Raw genomic sequence first — 24263 nt, forward strand, 5'->3', positions numbered from 1 at the left:
CAAAGTATCGATTAGAAACGTTGATCCAAAATGATGGTGAATTTGAATGCCAAGCCCAATTTGTTGGGGAGCTATACTGCTTCTGGGTCTTGTGGATTGCATTACTGCCTGTCCATTAGAAGATACCTTCGATTGAACATCACCAGTTGTTAACGAAGCCTGTAGTAACAAACGCAAACTCTCTGGAACATATTCAAAGTTTTTTTTGCAGAAGATCGAAGAGTTGATGGCGATTACATAGTGTGTTTTAGGATCATCCACTAAACATATGTCGACTTTTATCAATTTGGCAGCAGATTTGATAACTCTCACTTTTTCTTATTCCGTGTTTTTGATTCCTGATTGATGATAAAAATCATGAAGAATACTTGATGCTGTTTTCTGAAGGATAACAACATTCGATTTCCCATTTACCTCCGCGATGATCATAGAGTCACCAAATATTCCTCAATCCTCTGTTTCATATAAGCATTCGTATACGCAACATCTCCGCACATTTGTTTCATATTTTGATCGAGACTTGAAATGAAATATTGTTCTTCGTTATTTTTTTCTCTGCAGTGAATTCAGATTTGGATGGTCTACTTTTTCTACGGTCCTACATTTAACGCTACATTGCTGGTGATACATGTAAATCTGAAGCTTTTTCAATGTGACACTGAACTCGCCCAGATGTCCAATCCTTTGAATTTCAGTTTGAAAGTCAAATGTCCGCAATAGGAAAACATCCGAGTTTCCAAATTTTGCATTCAATCCACCAAATAAACAATTCTCTTTAAAATCAACATTTTCTGCTGAGCTTACATCATTTTTAATTTCAATTTCGAACGATTTCAAGTTGGTAAAATCTTTTCCACGTGTCTTGTGGATTAACTGGACTTCTGCCACCTGTATATCAACATTTTTCTTTACACTGAATTCGTTTATTCTTTGATCTCCTTTTCCACGTAAGTTTACACTATCTTGGTTTTCTGTCACGTTGTTTCCGCATATTGGACAATTATCCATCATGGAAGAGGACTGTCAAGCCTAGAATTTAATATATTGAAATGTTTAATGTTTATTTTCTTCCAAATATTATATTAATAACACTTGTTTAGATTTACTTTCAATTAAAAATGCTTACGTATATGTGTGCATCGAAAAATTATAACTTGCAGAATATCTGATTCATTTTCTTGGTATAAAACATATAACCACATTGATAATAATTCTAATTACCTTATCTATTTCAAAGAAAAAACGTCCAATTCATAACCATATCACATTGATGGTCATCACTTGAATGGCAAATCAATCAAATTTCCATGTACAAGCGAAAAAATGGTAATCAATAAAATTAGCTATTTTAACCAGAACGGCGTTCCATAGAATGTTATGTATAATTGTTTAAAGTTTTGACTCCACCCCTCGGGCCCCAATCTAAAAGTTGTACCAAAACTGGTATAATTGGGCATGTACGTTCAGAAAAGAACGCACGACGGAATAGCAATAGGTCACCTGGTCGTTCTTGCACCGCTATTTTGGGTTTCTTTTGCCTGGAGTCTCCTTAGCAGTTTTCTGTGCGGTTTCCTGTGTGCTACTGTCGAATTACTCGGTCCTGGCGCGGCCATCAGGTTGTGAATGATCCTCAGTAGAGCCTCGTAATCGCACGTTCAGGGATGAAACAGTGCACCACTGGTCAACTATGTTTTAAGACCTTCCTGCTAGCAGCATATCCAAGGTGCGCTTTCAGTTTTGTTCGTATAACGTCTCTTTGAGACATTTTCACTCATATATATTGAGACCGTCATCAGTTAGATGTGAATTGCCACTAATTTAGACCTACAATGTTTGTTTAGCGCTCAGGGCCCAGTTTCATAAAACTTTCCTAAGATATGTCGTAAGATATTCTTAGTTCTAACTTACGAATTTCCTAAGAATATCCACTACTGTTTCAGGGCCGTAGCAGTGAGGGCGTTGCTAAAACGCGGAACGGAAAACAAAACGGAAACTTAATTAATATGTAGCCAAGATAACACCAACCATATGCTTCATTTTGATTAAAATCAAAATTTTAGGAATTTGTTTACAAGCGTTAGGATGTAGAGGGTAGAGAATGAAACGAACACATAGGGTTTTATCCCCCCAGTGGCAAAACGTCTTTAACGTACATGTATTTGCACACTTATATTGTTCATTGACAATGAAACATATATTTAGCATTCAGTTTTACAGGGAATGTTGTGTAAAATATCGATAATTCATGATTTTATTAATTCAACAAGTTAAACATCTTGCGTTAATTACAGGGGTCGAAATTAGCGCGAAATATTCGTAAAATTGCGAGTGAACATGATGGACACTCGAAAATCTTATCGAGTAGGGATTCACAAAACTTGATCCTCTCATGTCCGATTTTACGGTGATGTGTAGTTTACCTTTCTTAAACTTGCACTCAGAACCATACAAACGCTTTCATGAACGACGTCGACCGATTTCAACGGTAACTGTTTCCACCCGTTTTTTCTTTTCTTGAAATAAATGCCTAAAAGGTTAGACATCACATTATAATCACGAATGTAGACACTTGCCAAATGCTGTGTTCACTTATGGGGATGATTAAACTGAATTCCAAGTATGAGGTTATTTAAAAATCGGAGACTAGATGTTTTATCAAACCTTCATCTTCCGGTAGCTTTTTTTCCCCTTCAAAGAATAGAATGTAGCGTCGTTTGTTATTATTTACAGATCATCGGCAAACAACAAATCTATTCCATCATAATGATTATTTATAATCAATCCGACAAGTCCTATCTACATTAATTTGTTGTCATGAGGACTTCGGGTTGTTGTGATGAGAGTGTATTGCCGACAGCAAGAACGATTATCATAAATTGTAGTTAATCTGAGGCCAAAAATATCGAATTGTCAGTCATTTAATTATATCACAATTATGCATTGGGTAAGTAATTAGATTTATTAACACATACATCAATGTTTGTAATTTGTTTGAGAATAAAGCGATCACATGAATGTATCAGCTTGTGTTTATTCTGAGTAGGTATGCAGAAAAAAATTACTTCTAATTTTACTTTTGTACGTTTCTAAAAGAAAACAAAATATGCAGATACAATTAAAAGGACTTGTGAAAGGACTTTATAGAGTACATAAAATGACTTCCCGTTTTCTCTGTAATTTCTGCTTCCCTTGTTCATGATAAACCTTTTGATTTTACAAAATGCTGACCTCCTTAACATATTACGAACAATATTTTCCGTTCCGCGTTTTAGCAGTGAGGGATCTTAAACATGCCAACGCCTACTGCTACATGGGACCTTCGTTGTAAAGGTCATATCCGAAAGATCCCCGATTCTCACTTAGTTGAATACTGAGTATTTAGCGAAGGAACAATCACTACCTATGTTTACATCTTAAGTCGTGACTTCGAGACCGGCTCGTGTCATGACACTCGAAGTCACGACCTCCTCTCTCTCTCTCTCTCTCTCTCTCTCACACACACACACGAAGCGAATGCTCTAACCAATGAGCTACCGCGATCATTTTCTGGAAGTCCTGAAATCTAATTAACATTTATCTATCGGGGAAATGGAGACAGATACGTTAACAGGGGGAAAATATCCTTTTTGTGTTTGCCAAGTGCAATGCAGGGTTTTAACAAAGCGGTCAGGATTTCATCTTGTGTAAATAGAAGAGAGCTGATCACCCGTAGAACTAGCTATGGTCTGCATAAAGAATGGAGTAATGGAACCAGTTATATTTAAAAGTATATAAATTCATTTGTATTATTTATCGTTAAAAAGGGGGTGTTGTGTTTCTCTTCTTTTTGTTAGCATATCTTAATTCTCGTGGTGTTTTTTAACCTGGAACACTGAAAATATTTTCAATTCACCACGAAGACACCCAGTATACGATTTGAGAACTTTTTGAATTGGAATCTCTGATTGCAAACTACGTTCTCAACAGCTTCAGATGGAAATATAAAATTATCGCATGCATGACGAGTTTTTTCCTCCTTAATTTAGGTGGAAGAATTCAAATAAGTTCCACAACTCATGAAATCATCAGTCATTGTGATTATTTTCAATGCACGCCACGGGGATGGATAGAAATCAAGGTAATATATTTACATTCAAGATAAGTTATCTCTTACTAATTATGTAAATTAGAAAATATTTATATAAATGTTCATATATAAGAACAAAAATGCATACATAATGCTGAGGTTATCCTCATTTTTTTTTTACCATATTATATTTCATATTCGTTGTTACAAACTATATTTACTATCTCACAGACATCAAATATCTATATAACATTGAATGAATTGTGTCCATTTACCTATCCTGCATTATATTAACTTTTATGTACAACTTTTGTTTATATTCAATGTAAAAACGTTAAACCTATGAACTGTATGGTTCTTGGTTACAAACAATACAATACAATAGACCGCACGAGCAGGCGATTTATTATAACCCTCCCCCTCCCCGCGAACGAATTCAGGGGGTATATAGGAATCACTCTGTCTGTGCAGATTCGTGTCCGGGCCATAACTTCTTTGCTCTTTGACATAGGCATACCATATCTGGCACACAGGTGGATCACCATGAGACGATGTGTCGAATACCTTCATGACCTCTCTATGACCTTTACCTCAAGGTCAAAATTAAAGGGTTTTTTTTACAATGGATTCGTGTCCGGGCCATGACTTCTTTGTTCTTTGACATAGGCATACCATATTTGACACATGAGTGTATCACCATGAGACGATGTGTCGGGTACCTTCATGACCTCTATATGACCTTGAACTTTGACCTCAATGTCAAAATTGATTATAGGGTTTTGACATAGTCGAACCATAAGACATGGGTGTATCACCATGAGACTATGTGTCATGTACATTCATGACCTCTTTATGACTTTGATCGCAAGGTCAAAATTATAGGTTTATACCATGGATTTGTGTTCGGACTATATATATCTTCCATTTTCTTCTACAAAGGCATACCATATTTTTACACTCGGGAAAGAGGTAATTTATACCTATTAACAACACTCTTTGGGAGATTGAGTAAGCGTGGGGGGGGGGGGGGGTATTCTTAGTGAGCATTGCTCACGGTACCTCTTGTTTGTGATTGTGTTTGAAAGTGTATTATTTCAGTAGAATATATTCCTTATTAATAAAATATATAAAAGTTCTGAATAAAAATATTTAAACAAAATGACACATTACAATTCCTGTATGTTTCCTCGTTAATAGTTTATAATGCTCAAAATTTTAAGCGACCTTCATTATGCTTTGGATCTTGTCAACTCTGTTAAAGGTGCCTATGTTCCTGTTACATTTTATTAAAGATACCATTCCATGGTATTCTATGAATGAAATGAAGGAATAAAATATATTGAAATATGTATACAAAAATTTACGGTTGTAGAGATATCAATGAATATAGTTTTAAAAGACTGTCGGTCTTTTTGAACACTTTCTTTCCGAAATGAGCCGAGTGCTGACCATGTGACTGTCTTATTAGCATACCACGTGTTATTTTCCTAGCAATTGTTCGGTCTGTGTATATCAAACTACCCTTCAGTGTTTTACACACGATTAAGCATAATGAATCTAGTCTGATAGGTCCTTAATTCCAATATTCACAGTCCATTAACTTACCGGTGCCATTGTTTACTTTCCGATCACCGGTTAAGCGCGCGCAATACATACATTATACCAAAACAACCGAAGATGTCCGAGAGTTAGATTAGTCAAGAATGAAGTAAACATTTCAACCTATTACTTTCATCTGAGATGAAGTCAAATAGTTTATGTTGCATATTACATTTTGCCGTTATAGATACATTAACAATTGTTAGTTTGGAAACATATTTTAATCATTAGAACGATGTACATTTAAAGAATTTCGATCGAGTTCATATGTCGATGATTCGTAAATCATTTGACATGGTTTTGCACAGTGCCAAACCACGATCTCATCGGACCACGTGTTGTTGCTTAAACGTTGAAAACGTTAGGTATGAATTTTCCTTGATCTAAAATATTTGTAGTTTTAAGCAAATACTTATTATAAGTCTATCCGTTAATTTTCTTCAAAATTGTACAATTATCACATGAAGCAAACTGAAACAACACTAAAACCCTGATCACTTTTAAGGTGGCTCACTACACCCAGAAATATCTTCTTAAATCAGTACAAATTGATTTAATCATAAAAGATATGATGCTATATTATAATAAGTATATATACCATACAGGCAGAAAATATGCAAATTTGGATAAAAACATGATTTTCAAAAAAAAATATTTCAACACATATTAACAAAAAACTCTGGCGGATTTGAACTCGAGGTCTGCAGTTCGCCAGTCCAATGCTTTAACCACTGAGCTGCGATGTTAGACAAACAAATCAATCGATACAAATACTTTCACGAAACATTTAAACGCCATCTTGTGACGTAGTGTCATAAATAGTATAAACTTTAGTGTAGTGAGCAACCTTAAGGAATAACGAATATATATTAGAAAAACACACAATAAACGACAAATAATGACAAAAAGGCTCTGGACAGACAACACACGACCTTGCCTACTAAGAGAGAGATTCGGGGTCCCCGCTTCCGATGAAAGGGGAGTGCCCCCTGGCAACCCCCCCCCTTTGAGGGGAATGTCCCAATTGCAAAATAGAAAAATCCTTCCCTGATATATTACCTGAAAAACTTATTTAATATGGTTACCTCCAAACCTTTCTCTGGCCAGTAATCCCGGGTTAGAATAGATCCTTAGTACCCCCTGTTTGTCGTAAGAGCTGACTAAATGGGGCGGTTCTTCGGCTGAGATCGCGAAAACCGAGGCCCGGTGTCACCGAAGGTGTGACACATACGGATGTATATTTAATTGCTGTTATAAAATTTAGAAATTCATTTCAAAATTAAGGATTATCTCCCTCATGCATAGCTCTTATCCTTGGACGAATTTGGCTCCACTTGCTTGGCACGCTGTTTTTGGCTATATTTAGATCTAAAACTTCATAGTTATTTCGGATTTCAAACATTTCGTTTGAGCATCACTGAAGAGACATTATTTGTCGAAATGCGCATCTGGTGCATCAAAATTGGTACCGTATAAGTTTTACACGATAAAGATCCCTCCATGCTCAAAGGCCGTAAACGCTGAGCATAGACCTAAATTTTGCAGCCTTTCAATGGTAATGGTGACGTCTCCATATGAGTGAAAAATTATCGAGTGGGGCATTAAACAATATACATCAAATCAACTAGTTATTTACACCAATCAAATTCATTCTAAAATGGATATGCATAAATTTTACCCTAAAATTAACTAAATTTTAACAGTTTAAAATATAGTCACACAGCACCTCACTGAAAAGTCACATACGGTCATTAACTTCGCCACACGAACAGGTCACAGAAAAGGTATCACCTTGGACGCCACACCAGAGGACATTACAACTTCCAGGCCAGCCGATCTGGTTATACCACAAGGAAAATGTCCCTCCTACCAACAGAGGGGTTACTGCAGACTAAGCTACTCTTCCCACATTTCGGGTCACTGTGAGAATGGAGTTCACACCCATCACATAACTCATTTACTTTCTTTAGTACCCCCTTGCGATGACTGAACCTGGATTGTCCTTGGTTCACTTGAACCTGGGCTGCACGACCATTGGGAACTCGCAAAGCCTCTAGCAACAAACTCATCCCGTTCATTACGTAGAAGGCCTTTCAGTCTAGAGAGAACACTCCTCTCCCACCAACCATCAGCGACCTAACCAAGCCGGACAGACAAACGCCCTCATGCGCAGGGCCATTCCAAGTAGACCTTGATACAACACAACTACCATCGGACCAGGACACAGTGTTACATTTGTCAGATGCCTTGGGGACAACCGATAGGCCACTGCTTCAACCATGACTGGGGCATCTGTAATGATTAGACTCTGCCCTTTGACAGCAGTCTCCAGCACCACCACCGATGACCGCACGCCTTCACTCTCGCATGGAATATCCACACAGACCACATCACAAAATTCAGCGCATGTATAGATCCCTGTTTGGGACAACCTAGACTCTCCAACACTACACTAGAAATTATCTTCGGCCTCAGATTCATCTTCTGCATCAGAGAACTGGCCATCCTGACCTTCAGACACTGTGCCTGAACAGTTATGTCAACTCAAAGAATACCCAGAGTTACCCCGAGGGGTATTACTATGGCAACCGACATTATCCCGATCTCCTACCAACCACTCTGGAGACTAACACCTGCCTCACATTAACTTCTCGAGAATCTTCGCCTGGTAGCACTCCTGTTTTCCCGGGCCCTCTGAACACCTACACCTCTCGACGACAAAACACCAACGACAAATAATTACTCTGTTTCACTCGCACTTTGACCTCGTGACATACACTGTTAATCCCGGTCCCCGGAGACAAACCAACCAACACACACTGACTAGAGAACGCAGGACCATCCCTAAAACCTTCTGTATTGACATGCTTAACCAGTGGAGATCTCCACCTTGACCTGCTATGATGTCTAACCACCTGTCTGACTGGCGAAAGACCAAAATACATCCCCTGTCTGCATTGCTCATATGCCCCACAGACACATCACTCGTCTGGAACCCTAACAACTGTCATGCACCGATACCTGATCGATCCTGAGAGATATACCGGTGACAAAGGGGCCAGGTGGAATTTCCGCTTGTGCAGATAGGCACATGCTGGGGGGGGGGGGGAAGTTAGGTCATAAATACCACTACTAGTACGGCTAACGTAATAGGTGTTCCCCATAGGTACATGTACCACCCCATTACTGCTGAGGGATCTAGGGCATGGCGCACCCACTACGCTGGGACAGCTAACCCGCCCGTCCAATATAACTTGCCGCTCAGGGCAACCCCTGGATTTTGGTAAAGGACTACCCACTCCCTCTAAATATCTATTTATTTTCAATTTAGTATCAATAGCATTAAAGAAGATATTATTTGACTGTTTTACACATAAATACTATTTACCCAATTTGGCCCCGCCCTGAAGTCAAAACCTCTACCCCGAGAAAAATTGAATTTAAAATTTTGGTAGAGGGCCTCTTGCTTTACATCACTATGAATTTATGTTTCCTTACATATGTACGGTTGTAGAGAAGAACATTATTGAAAATTGGTCAATTTGTGGTAGTTTTTGCCCCGCCCCTACGGACCCAGGGGTGCAAGAGTTCTGCAATGTACAATATATATCCTACTTGTCCCAAAGATGCTTCGTACTAAATTTCAATTGTTACAGAATCTTTTAAAACTATTTGTAAAAGTTTAAATATTGCTTCAAGTAAACACCGATATTTACCACAAAATATTCCTTTGACACCACTTTCAGTTTTTCATTATTAACAAATTTATACTTGAAAATTCAATGTAAACACTACCCAAAAATTTTAATCCATCGAAAACGTCTTCTTATTGGTCCATTTCATGTATTAAACATCGTTGTTTGATGAAGTAATAGAACATTCCACCTAAACACAGCAATATCCTCCTTCATTTGATGCGCCCAAAATCTAATGTTATGAATAGGTGAAGATAACGAACAGTGATAAATCTCATAACTCCTGTGAGGAATACAAAATTAAGAGTTCGGCAAACACGGACCCCTGGATATACTAGAGGTGGGATCAGGTGCCTATGAAGAGTAAGCATCCCCTGTAGACCGATCACACCCGCCGTGAGCCCTATATCCTGATCAGGTAAACGGAGTTATCTGTAGTTCAAATCAGTGCGTTGAAAACGGCCTAACAATTGGTATGAAACACGTCAGATAGCATTTTACCCAATGCCAGGTTGTATTGGCAAACTAGATCGTTATATATTTATCATTATCTAAGATTAGCTCCTACTTCTAATAATCAGCCACAATAATGACAATGTAACTCTTTAAAGTATTCCGTTTTTAATTTTATTCTTTTGTATTTCAGGGTAAAGGGAAAATGATGACTTACTGGTTGGATTCATCAAATCAGAAACCTGTTGTTACACTCATTTCTTAACATCCGTCAGCATTTGTACGTTTTATCGACCCTGTAGATAAAAGTTTAATTAAAGGTTCAAAATCCTTGCATCATAGCGTAGATTCATCAAGAATCCTCGGAACTGGCAAACGAATTTGATATGATTAGAATCAAAGTACGTTGTGTGGAAAAAAACTGACATGAACGTTTACATTGCATATAATTGATGTGACTTTGAAATCTTTTTTGCCAAGTAATATCTCACGGCATTTTGTACATGTTGGAAAGAATGCGAATCACCAAGGAACAGAATACTGATTCTATGATGCCATAACCTCTTATCGAATTTTCAGTGGAGCCATTGTGTAAATTGAATAATTTGTCTGCACACCCTTGTATATTATTTGTGAAATAAATGTTTAAAAATTATATAGCGCTGATAAGTACATACCATTTGGGTTTTTTTTTTTTGGAAAATATCATTGTAACAGCTCACTCCCTACCAATAACTATTTGTTAGTCAGTCAATCCAACGTGTTTGGGGCGTGCATTTACTTATATGCATGCATATGTATACGATTCCTACAACAATGGGTGGTTATGCATTAATGAGTAAGTGAAAATAACGTACAGTGAATCAATCTCATAAACTCTGTAAACAATACAAAATTAAGACTAGGACCTACACGGACCCTTGGTATTTAGGAGGCGTAAGCATCCCTTGTTAACCAGTCACTCGACATGATCCCTACAATGTATATTGACCAGGTAAACGAAGTAACCCGTAGTCAAAATCAGAATGTAAAGAACGGCCTAACAATTGATATGATTGTTTTGCTGTTTTCCGCCACACTCGACAATGTTTCAGTTATCTGGAGAGATAGCCCAGATACGATGTACCTGGGAAGAGACCACCGACCTTCCGAAAGTAAACTTGGAAACTTTCTCACCTACCGGCGCGAGCGGGATTCGAACCCGCGCCGACCAGAGATGAGAGGCTGTGTGATTTTGAGCGCGATGCTCTAACCACTCGGCCACGGAGGCCCTCTATGAAGATATAGGGCTCACGGCGGGTGTGACCGGTCGACAGGGGATGCTTACTCTTCCTAGGCAACTGATCCACCTCTGGTATGTCCAGGGGTCCGTGTTTGCTCAATTCTCTATTTTGTATTGCTTATAGGAGTTATGAAATTAATCACTGTAAGAATATCTAAAGTATTAGAAAGTTATACTAATATGTAATTTCAATATTGTTTAAAGGGAGGGAGAAGTATCTTTGTCTAGAGAATATTTCAAAAACAAATTAAAAGTTTTTAATCAAACCTTTTACAATTATTTTTTATTAAAGTAAAATAATTTTATGTACCTTACATTTTGATTTATAGTGAGTGTATGAAGATTTCAATTTTCTATGTATCCATTTTCTGTGGGGTGGGTGTTCATACTCTAGCTATTTTTAAACCATATACCAAATGAAGAGAAATGATAATAAACAATTAAATTCTCTGAAAATCCTATTAATTGGTATAGTGTGGATGTATGAAGATTTCAATTTTCTATGTATCCATTTTCTGTGGGGAGGGTGTTCATACTCTAGCTATTTTTAAACCATATACCAAATGAAGAGAACTGATAATAAACAATTAGATTCTCTGAAAATCCTATTAATTGGTATAGTGTGGATGTATGAAGATTTCAATTTTCTATGTATCCATTTTCTGTGGGGAGGGTGTTCATACTCTAGCTATTTTCAAACCATATACCAAATTAAGAGAACTGATAATAAACAATTAGATTCTTTGAAAATCTTATTTATTGGTATAGTGTTTATATTGAGCATCACCGGGAATTATTTAATATTTGATTGATTTTTTTTAAAACAAACATTTCAATAAAAAATGATACACTAAATGACCATTTGATTAGACAAATTTTGGTTTGATCCGAGGAAGTCTGTTATATCCATTATATAGTGTGCCCCGCGGGGGTATTAGTCCCAAAAGGACAGTTCTAGTTTTGTATTATTTATAGGATTTATGAAATTGATCACTGTTCACCTTTTCACTCTCCACATTTTTAACTCCTTCATTGCAAAGTCATGTTGGAAAGTCAATACTGATTGTTTTGCTACAGATATTTCTATAGAGAGAATTGCTGAATACATCAATAAAGTATCATGGGAAACTATGTGAATGAATTCTAACATAAGTGTACATGAATTCGACATTAAAGAATTAACTAATATTACTTTTATTAATGCATTTATATTTCAACATTAAGTTGCTAAAGGACATCTTACAGACCTTTTTCATATTAAAGTTAAGTCCAGATTTATTTGGAATAATACTTTGTACAGCCGGATATTAGAATCGATAATTTATTAGAAATACAATGCATGGGATGACAGTCCACAAAATCAATAGCAATTTGTATGGGGGGAAAAATAAAGAAACACGACGTTCATTTTAATTTGTTCCGACACTTGACAGAAATTTTATATAGCACTAAGGAACTTTTATACTACACCGTACATAAAAAGTTCCATTAAATACCATTTTCTTATCGGCTAATGAAAAGATGTGCATGATTTACTTGTCTGAGGTTTGATTATTTATTTTTAGTTTTGTGTGTGTGGTTTTTATTGGTAGTACTATCTACACGTAGGATACAATACAGTACTTGACTCCTTATCTAAAACAAACTTGGCTCCTTATCTAAAACAAAAATGGAAAATGTATCCATTTATGAAACAAAACGGGGTAACGTAGCCCTCTAAAACATTAAGATGGATTTTATTTTTGAGACTGGTATTACTTTCTCTCAGGAAAGGTGGCGTGTGCTTTACGTACATTTGTATTCGTTAATTTAAACGAAGTTCATTATATATAACAGGAATAGGATTGAACAACAGGTAGAGCCTACATAAGCCTTCTTTATGTTTGTTGTGATCCTTTGATTGTGCAAAAATATGATTTTGAATTTATTCTTTCAACTTATTTACTATTTTTAGCGCAACATAACATCAGTAAATAAAGGTTTCTCTTTTAATCTAACAATTTGCTGATTTCAAGCAACATTACACACTTTTCAGACTTCATATTATTAATTATTTTTGGAATTTTCTTTAAGAAACTAAGGCTGGTATCAGCAATACAATGATTGACTTTGTTAGGTCATATCACTCTAAAATAAAATGATGAAACAGGGTAAAGCGTTTAAAGGATAATATTTCAGCTTGGGGTCCAAATGTAGCTCATGAAAGGTGAAGATAATGAACAGTGATCAATCTCATAACTCCCATAAGCAATACAAATATATAGTTTGGCACACATGGACCCCTGGACACATCAGAGGTGGGGTCAGGTGCCTAGGAGGAGTAAGCATCCCCTGTCGATCGGTAACACCCGCCATAAGCCCTATAGCCTGATCAGATAAACGGAGTATCAAAATCAGTGTGCCAAGAACGGCCTAACAATTGGTATGAAACACGTCAGACAGCATTTGACATAATGATAGGTTGTATTGACGAACTAGATCGTTATAACGACCATAGAATTTGCGAAATGCTGACTTCAATCGAGGCTGTTGAACCCCTTGTTCCATCAACTTGTTTGTCAGTAGCCCGCCTCGATTTAAAAACTTACTATACGAAGAACAAGCTCTTGCGTATCGAATCAGTTGATATATATAAACACCATGCAGGTGAAACATTCCAACAAGCGGGTAGCAACAGCTAAACTTTAAAAAGTGGTTTAAACGAAGACATTCTCACCTTTGGGTGTTTTCACGTCAAGCTCTCTCGCTTCAGCTGGTAGCAATATCCGGTGTTGGTGATACACAGTGACCAAAGACCACGAAGATATTGTCAATGAGGAACCCTAGCATATTTTTTATTTCAACTTCAGAGTACTTGTGCGTGGAATCAAAATGGTGTTTAACAAAGTAAGGTTTTGGATGACTGATTACTAGATATCAACATTTCCTTTTTCCATTTTTGTTGAAGAAGCAACTGTCTATGATGTCAAAAAGTCTAGTCTTTAATTTATCGTGACAAATGGTTGTGTATAGTGTTTAAAAGTCATAGGCTTTGATGTTATTGATTTTGGAAAAGTTTTGCGATTTCAAGTTTACTAAAAGTTCTTTCGAATTTTTTAGAATCCACATTTGATTTACACCACTTCTGGCATATGTAGTCACACAGTAAGTTTGAAGTTTCTCCTTCACATCTGTTAATGTTTGTGTGAGGAGCAAAGATAGGGGCTTAGTAGAGCACTTACTAGATCCAGCAATATAGCTTTGTAAGGGTTTTTATGTAGTTTAGGAATCCAGTATAGGTACGGCAACTCATATTCATTCGACCCATTGACTGGGTTATTAAATGTCTAAAACTGAAGTATGGCTCATGTGGGTTGATAGCTCTCGTGATATCAAACCTAGGACATTTAATATAGACCTTCGTCAAACAGCGGACATTAGAAATCACGGGTCTTCCGGATATGACGTTAAAACGGCGGTCTCGTGTCACGATAGACGTTAGCTGCAGTGATGAGCGCGCTACATTGATCAAAACTTGTAGCACTTCAACTAAAACTGGTGACGTATCTACATGAATGAATTTTTTTTTTCGAATGAGACGTAAAACAATGTACAAATAATGGGGGTTTAAATTTTTACATAGAAATATATTTCTTTTTCTTGTTAAACTTCTCAAGAACCACAAGATGAAATTTGTCAAATTTATAAGCAAGAATCGTCATTTCATACAGAAACCACTCTGATTCCACTAACAAGTACTAAAAATATGCTCGAGTTCCTCAATGACAATATCTTCCAGTCTTTGATGATTAGGTCTTCCATCAGTCTGTTGGAATTCCCATGGCCACGAATTGTGCTCCTTTGTTAACTGACCTGTTTCTATATTCCCATGAAGCGGAATTTATTCAAATTTTAAAGCTTCTACATGAGAAGAAAAAATCTCTTACTGTGCCCTTCAACTCAACCTTTAGATATATCGACGATGTTTTATCTATCAACAATAACCATTTTCATTCATGTCGATTCAATATACATGTATCTCTGTGAACTCGAAATAATAGACACCGCAGAGTGTTCCACATCTGCTTCGTACTTAGATATTTTATTAAATAGATATTAGCGGCAAACTAACAACTCAACTTTATGACAAACGGGATGATTTAAGCTTCTCTATCGTCAACTTATTCCCATATTTACGTAGCAATATTCCATTATCACCTGCATGTTGTGTTTATATATCTCAACTGATTCAATACGCAAGAGCTTATTCTGCGTATGATCAGTTTTTAAATCGAGCCAGGCTACTGACGAACAAGTTGATGTTACAGGGGTTTCATCAGCAAATTCTGTGGTCGTTAGAACGATCTAGTTTGCCAATACAACCTATCTTTGGGTCTAATGCTGTCTGACATATTTCACACTGATTGTTAGACCGGTCTTTGCACACTGATTTTGACTACGGATTACTCCGTTTACCTGTTCAAGACATAGGGCTCGCGGCGGGCGTGACCGGTCGCCTTTGGGATGCTTACTCCTCCTAGGCACTTGATCCTACCTCTGGTGTGTCCAGGGGTCCATGTTTGCCCAACTCTTTATTTTGTGTTCCTTATAGGAGTTATGAGATTGATCACTGTTTGTTATCTTCATCTTTTACATTTGGGATCAACATGTACTTCTGTGGTTCATATAGATTGGTTGTATATTGTTTAACGTCTCGCTCGACAATTTTTCACTCAGATGGGGACGTCACCTTTGCCGATGAAGGGCTGCAAAATTTAGGTCTAAGCTCCGCGCTTATGACCTTTGACAGGAGTCTTCATCGTGCAACACCAGGCTGCTGTGACACAAGAACTCGGTTCATTCTTAAAATTTACTTTACTATTCTATAATGGAAACCCTTATTGCAGCTTAACCATACACTGAGAATGATGGTGTGAACAAATTTGAATCTAAACTGCTTCCATGATTTATCAAATGTTCTTGAGGGGGCATGGACACGATTTAAGCTTGTTTTTTAAAAGTCAACCAAAATTTGAATATCAGTTGTAGAGTTACAGGTGAGATACATCGTCCGGTAGTACCTACCCTACCTCAAACCGTGGCTGCATGATCAGCGAAACCCTCGATTTTCATGAATATTGATGAAATGAAACAAATATTTCTTTGACAAATCATAGTCACAATAACAGATTTGCGATATTTTAATGACTGCACCTATAACTAAAACGTGCAGTATTTGTTTACAAGTAATAACGGAAAATGCTACAGATCCCTGTTTACAGAAGTAAGCAAACTTTATAAGTATTCATTAAATGAAATTCGCATTACTAGCAATGGTTATGCTTGTAAATTAAGTGTCATTAAGCTTAATCGTATTCTCAAACTTGATGAGGAATTTTGGGATTACGTGGATGTATTGAAATCTGAGACTAGAGTTGACGAACAATTATCAATAGAGAGCGGCGTAGTTACGCATATTATATGGTAAATTTATTACACCGATGAAGTCAACAAAGAAGCGTTCATTAGTTACAACAGCTAAAAAGTGTCCCGTTTATTCTCAATCGGCAATCCTCGGATTATTCCGCTACGAGCACACAATGACCTCCGAATGATTTTCTTTCCATCAACAAATATCATGAAAGCTCACCGAATGGTTGACTAATAAATATAAATATTCATGAAGTCGAGGATTTTTTTAAAATCATACCGCCACGGCATTCGACGTAGTATAAACGGAGACAGTAGGCGTGGCTTTATTGTAAACGGAGACAGTAGGTATGGCTTTAGTGTAAACGGAGACAGTAGGCGTGGCTTTAATTGTGTTTAGAATTATCTTGTAAATTGAAGAAAAAAAATCTGCTTTATCGAAACTTCTTAGTATGTGTATGTATCCTACATGTACATAGACAAAAAGGTGGCAGTCTTGTTTACATAAAGAATTGTGAGCTCTGTATCTTTCATGTACCTCGATAACTGACATTAATTTTTTTTTGCTGACAACTAGACGCACCTTAGTTAAGCATTCTAAAAATTAAGAAATAAAATTTGAAAATTTTCAGCTAAAATCGTGTCCATGCCCTTTGAGAAAGTTTTCAAAGAATTTTTATTTGTATTTACAGTCACTGAATTGTTTTCTCTTATATTTCTTTTGTAATTGACATTGCTTTCGTCATAGACAAGTAATGCATGATTGTTGCAAACTAGTTCGATCAGTTTTTTAAAATGATCATTGTTAATAGATAAAACATCGTCGATATATCTAAATGTCAAATTGAAGGCCACAGCAAGAGATTTTTTCTTCACAAGTAGAAGCTTTTGAAGAAACTCTGCTTCAATTAAGCAATAAAATGTTTCATCGGGTAATGAAGGTAGCTAGCATTGCAGAAAAATACATAACCCGCGCAAGCGCGTTATACATTGATTGCTACATGTACTTTCATCACCCGATAAAACAACAAAGAAAGACATTTTATTGTTTATATTTTGATGTACATGTATTATTTGAAATCATAAACAAGAAATTAAGATCTAAAATATCATACGGTTGACCCATTTGTTACGTTAAATGGAACAGCCAATGCACCCTTTGACCTTGATGGCACTCCATATTTGGTAATGATTTTGCAGACAGGTGGTACTAGAAAACCGGATCGAACTAGTTTGCAACAAACATGGATTTATTGCATGATGAAAGCAATGTCAATTTCAAAAGAAATATAAAAGAAAAGATTCAGTGAAGGTAAATATAAGAGCATAAAACCAGGACACACACACAGTAATCACAGTTATGACGATATATCCTTTGTTTTTCATATACATGTGTACGAATTCATGTGTATCAAACTTTGACCTATACAAGGCGTTTACTGTCGTAGCTCGTTATCACGTAGTCTACCCTGACTAGACACAGGACCTCAAATGTTAAAGTCATGTCCGAAAGACTTTGGCAATAGAACAGTAACTACCTAAATTATTAAACGGCTTGGGTTTCACGAGGCAGCTGGGGTCGATCCTCCCGGTTGCAAAACGAGCGTCCTAACCATCGGGCTACCGTGAACGGAGGGTTTTAACTTGCACGATTTTATATATAGGAATAGCACCACAATTAATGGCACACTACTTCAATGTAATGTGCACTTATTAGGGCCCGTCATATGGCGAGTGCTCAATTGTAATCACTGTGTCTGTCCGTCAGTACTTTCTATGGCACACAATATCTTGAGTTCACTTGAGAAGATTTTCATAGAATTTAAAGGTAATGCTCGGATTAACAAGAGGAAAACACTTTTCGAATTTTGAATTTATTTTTGTTGTCTTTAGGGAGTTTTGAGACTTAGAATTGTTTAATATTAAGATATTCGTTGCTGGGCCAATTCTGACAGTTCAGTTTTCTAGTCTTGTTGTGGTCATCCAAGATACACTTGATGCAAATCAGACTCCGCATAAAACCTAATGTAGAAATAATAATAGCAATTCCTGTTACAATTCGTAGACCAAAAATCGTTATTTTATCTAATGACACTAGTCATGCACAGATGTATGCGTTAAATCTATTCTATTAAAAGGCAGCATAAACTTCAAACGATATTTCTGTTTAACCAACATTCAAAATAACTGAGTGAATTATTATTCACGACAATCCTCCAAACATGATGTAACTATAAAACAGGGGTGTCCGTGGCATTCTATAGCATAACACCGACTGACAATGTAAAACAGGAAACAACTGGTGCTGTAACATGCCAAACTACAATCACCGATACGGATCTGGGATATGGTTTGGATTTTTAGATCGGATGTCCTTTTTTTTTTCTTTTTATTTCCGACAATAAAGATATACAATGTTGTCATTAAAAGTGCAACAACAAAAAACACAGAATTTTATGCATCACACAGGATGTAGAAAAAGAATTATATTTGATAAATGAAATACTTCTTACAATAATCAAAATGCATAAGCATGTTCTTTTAAGTCCAGGTCGGATGTACGAATATGATACGCGTTTCCACAGCCTTGTACTTTGGGGATGAGAAAATATAGCTGTATTTGCAATTAAAGAACGAAATCCTATCGAATTAATAAAGTTGGTTAGACAGAATAGTGCAAGTTCACCATTTTATCTTATCAGTTTTTATTCATTCTACTCTGATCTCGCTATTTGTATTATCTTAAATACAAAAAAGAAGAAATATCTGCATATTTGTCGCAAATTCATTTCACCTGCCAAATAGCCTAATGGTCTCCTGTTCAATTCTCGATCCTTTGACCGCATTAAACCTAGGGCGTTTAGCATAGGCGATGACTGCTCCGTCGACAAGCACATGGCATTCATGACCATAGGCGTAGCTTGTGTTCGAATATTACCGAGGCAGGGGTTCTGGGGGGCTGTGCCCCCCAGAAGCTATCGACATTTTAACAACGTAAAAGGTGGGGGTTTTTTTTCCGAGGCAGCTGCCTCGGTTGCCTCAATGGAAGCTACGCCACTGATGACTGCTCCGTCCATTCAAAATGTCCTTCAGGTATGACCATAAAACGGATGTCTTTTATAAGAGTAAGCGGTAGCACGACAAAGAATCCTTACTGTCACTGCTCCATGGGTCTATCAACTACAGCTGGTGGCGTCTCTACATTGAAATAACCAACAACAAAAACCCTGCCTAATGAATAGAAATGAATGTAGACTAATACAATAGGCTCCGACAAAATATTGCTACGTTTTCTAGTAATGCACCATGGGTAGCGAATGTACTGCAACACTGGCAATCGAAAGAAATATTTACATTGTAAACAGTTCTCGTTCTTACGTGTAACAATGGAATTTAATGAAATTTATTACCTATACTCTAGCTGTAGTTGAATATTGTAATGAGTTTAAAAATGAATAGTGCTTTTGTTTAAGCTTGCCGTTTCGACTATCTCCGCAGAAACACATTTCCTTCGGCTCGACAGTGTTTGGTCAAGCCCTTCGCGACAAAGCCTATATCTAACCTAGGATTATATCGACCTTTACTTATAAACTTCAGATTTTGAAAATCCTATTTTTATTATGTAAACAAGCAAATAATAATCCTCGAAATGTATAGACAGATGAAAAAAACCTTCTGCGTGTACATCTATTGAAGAAGCCCGTCTGTTACACGATACAATACCAACGTTAGTCTTAAGTCGACAGAAGCTATATATTACCTATCTAACCCTGGTCCCGCTCCCTCCAAATCTCTGACCTCAGTTTGCAATCCTGATATATAATGAAATTTCACATTTCATGCATTGCATTTGATTTCGTGTGTAAGGACGATAAAGGTTTGTGAATTTTTCTCCAAAGCGAAAAGTATTTCTAGTTTACCATATTTTAACGATGTATCAAAGCTGACAAATTAGCGAGATAACATTTAAAACATGGTTTTTGTATGCAATGTTTGTAAATCAGGAAATATTATTGGTTGATGGGTTCTATCAAAGAGCGTTTGTGTTGTGAAATTTATTTTTATAATGTTTCGTATTCCTCGCTATAATGCTAAGCGTGCTCCTAATCATTTACATGTAGTGGTTGTTTAAAGAACATACGAACAATTTTTGTAGATGATCCGTCATGCATCTTTCAGATTCTTAAAGAATATATTTCTCACCTGGTCTCATACGTCACCAGTCCTTCTAATTATTATAGAACGGTCGTCACATACGGTCCGAAATTTGTTCGACCACTATATACACGCGAAAGTGTTCTTTTGTTTTTTTTTATACATATGTAATTAAAGGTAGGTTAACAATTTCAATTTTTCTAAATAGGATGTTTTTAATGTTTATATTCCTTTCAGAATGTATTTTAAATAAACAGAATGACAAATAGCAATTGTTCTTATAGCAACCGTATTCTTTCTGGTATTTCAACCCCATAAATAAGATTGACTGATTGTATATTGTTTAACGTCCCTCTCGAGAATCTTTTACTCATATGGAGGCATCACCATTGCCAGTAAAGGGCTGCAAAATTTAGGCCTATGTTCGGCGCTTACGGCCTATGATCAGGAAGGGATCGTTGTCGTGCCACACCTGCTGTGAAACGGGAGCCTCGGGTTTTGCGGTCTCATCCGAAGGACCGTCCCATTTAGTCGCCTCTTACGACAAGCAAGGGGGTGCTGAGGACCTATTCTAACCCGGGTCCCCACAGGATTCGATTTTCAGCGCCCCATTAAGTCTCTCACGAAAAGCAAGGGGTACTGGGGACCTATTCTAACCCGGATCCCCGCGGGACCATAAATAAGAAAAAGATCAAATAGAAGGAACAGTGGATTTAAAGAATTACAGACCTATTTTATTTCGTTTGACGAATTGGTTCTACAAAGACATCATATCTTTGTTATGAACAGCACTATAGGACAGTCTTTTAGGTATTCTGGATATATGTCAGATCAGTGTCGTTCTGACCCTTGACCTCAGCCCAGTATCTTTACTTCGCTTTAACAAAAGTTTACTCTAATATGCTTTTGAATCTACAATATTGTAATATTTTCTGCTCTCAAAATTTTGAGAATTTAGATCTTGCATTGTCAAGTTTTTAATAAGAACCTTGCGCCCTTGATATTCCTCCAGAGCCTAGTTCCCGCAGTGTATCTTGTGTTAATGTTTTTAATGATTTTTTTTTTTCTAGTTTATTCCCATGCCTAATTAGTCAGATGAATATGGTGCAATATTGTTATTTGAACATTGACTTTGGATATTCCAGAACTGAATTTGTGAATATTGTGTTATTGTTTGTAACATAGAATTGAAATCTTCCGGTGCAGCATTCATTAGATGTATATTTTGCCGTTGTCTCATTGAAAGGAAAGTTGTGCAAGACGTAATTTCCCGTGCTGAAAAATCATTAGTGTCAGGAGAAAATGACAGAAGTTGAGAATATTTTATACATACGTGTAGCTACTTCAGTAGTAGAATTGAAATCTTCCGGCTACAAAGATGAATCTGGTGACACTGATTTAAACATTGAATTGAGATCCTGGAGAGCTTTGTTATTGAGATGAATCGTTTGTCCTTGTTTTAAGAGAGAATTAATGTATCACAATGCCTGGTTACTTAGTTAAACGTGATGTCATTAATATTATTTTAACATAAAATTTGAATTGTCAAATGAGTTCCTAATATGGTTAAATGCTGTCTGACGTGTTTCATACCGATTGTTAAGCCGTTCTTGGCACACTGATTTTGACTGCGGATAACTCCGTTTACCTAGGCCTGATCACGATATAGGGCTCACGGCGGGTGTGACCGGTCAACAGGGGATGCTCCTATGCACCTGATCCCACCTCTGGTGTGTCCATGGGTCCGTGTTTGCCCAGCTATCTATTTTGTATTGCTTGTAGGAGTTATGAGATTGATCACTGTTCGTTATCTTCACCTTGCATACTATTGGTTTTTAATGAGAATTAAAATCTTGCATTGCCTATTTTCTAAAATGAATACTACATCATTTTGAAGAAATGTTTTAAATCTTGCTGAACCTAGTTACAGTTAGATTTGGTGTGATCGCTTCGAACACAAAATTAAATTCAATTAAATTTAATTTAACTATAGAATTTAAATCTTTTAGCGTCCGTTTACTGCCATGACTCTGGTGTCGCTGTTGCTCTGGTCCGCAGTAATTGCATACGGAAGCTCAGAAAATTGTGAGTATAATACAAATAGGAAATTTGTTTGATTGTTAATAAATGATGTCTCTCATAGTGCGTCGTTTGAAATATCAATTGTTATCAATAAATGGTGATTATCATCATTATTATATCAATATATGGTGTAAATTGACTTAGTGTAGAACACAGTGATTTTAATAGAAATGACTGCGTCTCTTAAATCGGAGGCAAGGTTAGATAAATATAATAAAACTTCTACTTTTGAAATGGAAGTTGATCAATGTTTGAGTTTTTTCTTTGCTTGTTGTTGTTTTTTTCTCTTCACAATTTTTAGAGTGTTCTTTTAATTAATGGATCTCCCATAGTATTGAAGTATTGATATATTGTTATTTGAAATTCGTTTAAATAAGTTTAATTTGCTTTTTGAATATAATTTTCAATAAAACTTTAATCATTGATCCTACGTTGGTTTCTTGTTGTTTTAACGAATGGTCTGATGTTCTCTTTACAGTTTTAAAAAATGATCCCACTTCATCAGGTAGGTGATTGCTGATCTATCGATGTCGTATTGGTACTCGTTGCAAGTCCTTTCAATAATCTGTTCAGTAATGTTCCTAATTAAATAAAAGTCATATTCGAACTCTACATAGAAAATAGCTTTTAACAAATGCCATTATCATAAATATCAGGTACAATTAAACAAAACTCTTGTTTTTAAGAAAAATAAACGACTGAACTGTAAAAAGCTGTTGATTATCAAGTTCTATATATTTTATTTTTGCTGTGAACACAATTTAAAAATAGAAATGGATTTTACTTTAGGCTTCAACGTAACGGAATGTGGGCCCCTCGACATTGGACTAATAATCGATGCATCCGGAAGTATTGGGCCTCGTAGATTCACCACCATGTTGACCTTCCTGTCAGATGCATTGCGAGGCGGAGATTACGAGAAAACGCTAAGAGTATCCGCTCTTACCTTCTCAAAAAGAAGCACTGTAGAGTTTCTCTTCAATACCCACATTAATAAGCCAGACCCTGAGCAGGAAATCTTAAACAACATTGCCGAGATGGTGTACACCAAAGGTGTCACTAACACTTCCGGCGCCTTGCGTTTGGCACGTGCAGAGTTGTTCCAGCAACAAAATGGTGATCGGGAGGAAGTCCAGAACCTAGCAGTGATAATCACGGACGGTAATTCTAATGTGGATCGGGATCCAATTCAAGATGCTGATAAATTAAAAGACGATGGCGTCTATATTTTTGGAATCGCTGTGGGGACAGATAAAAGCATCAACGTTGCCGAGATAGAGTCAATTGTTTCCGATCCCGACGAGTTGGTGAGACTGAAGACGTACAATGACCTCATTCCCTTTAGAGAGACCATCATTAAGAGGATGTGTAAACGTGGGTAGCAAAATATTAAACCATTTCCTTCCAGAAAATAAATGTTTTGGAATAAGGCTATTAAAAATTTTCTAATCTAATTGTTGCGGATTTTTCCTATCAGCAAAAATATCTGTTATACGGTATATGTATGGTGAATTGACATAGT

General features: G+C 36.6%; 2 protein-coding genes across 2 annotated transcripts in view; both read left to right on the plus strand.

Annotated features, from left to right (window-relative positions):
- Window positions 1–10818, plus strand: part of LOC125668919 (uncharacterized) — a 29216-nt gene extending 18398 nt beyond the window's left edge. The window contains exons 4-5 of the mRNA XM_048903385.2: window positions 4026–4117; window positions 10007–10818. Coding sequence (XP_048759342.1) covers window positions 4026–4117; window positions 10007–10078 — 164 coding nt within the window. The 3' untranslated portion in view covers window positions 10079–10818. The remainder of the gene's footprint in view (window positions 1–4025; window positions 4118–10006) is intronic.
- An 11865-nt stretch (window positions 10819–22683) lies between these two features.
- LOC125668828 (uncharacterized) overlaps window positions 22684–24263 on the plus strand; it is a 28290-nt gene continuing 26710 nt past the window's right edge. The window contains exons 1-3 of the mRNA XM_056144766.1: window positions 22684–22744; window positions 23220–23246; window positions 23531–24115. Coding sequence (XP_056000741.1) covers window positions 22684–22744; window positions 23220–23246; window positions 23531–24115 — 673 coding nt within the window. The remainder of the gene's footprint in view (window positions 22745–23219; window positions 23247–23530; window positions 24116–24263) is intronic.

This window comes from Ostrea edulis, chromosome 1, assembly GCF_947568905.1.
Source record: "Ostrea edulis chromosome 1, xbOstEdul1.1, whole genome shotgun sequence".
In the NCBI taxonomy this organism is placed as follows: domain Eukaryota; kingdom Metazoa; phylum Mollusca; class Bivalvia; order Ostreida; family Ostreidae; genus Ostrea; species Ostrea edulis.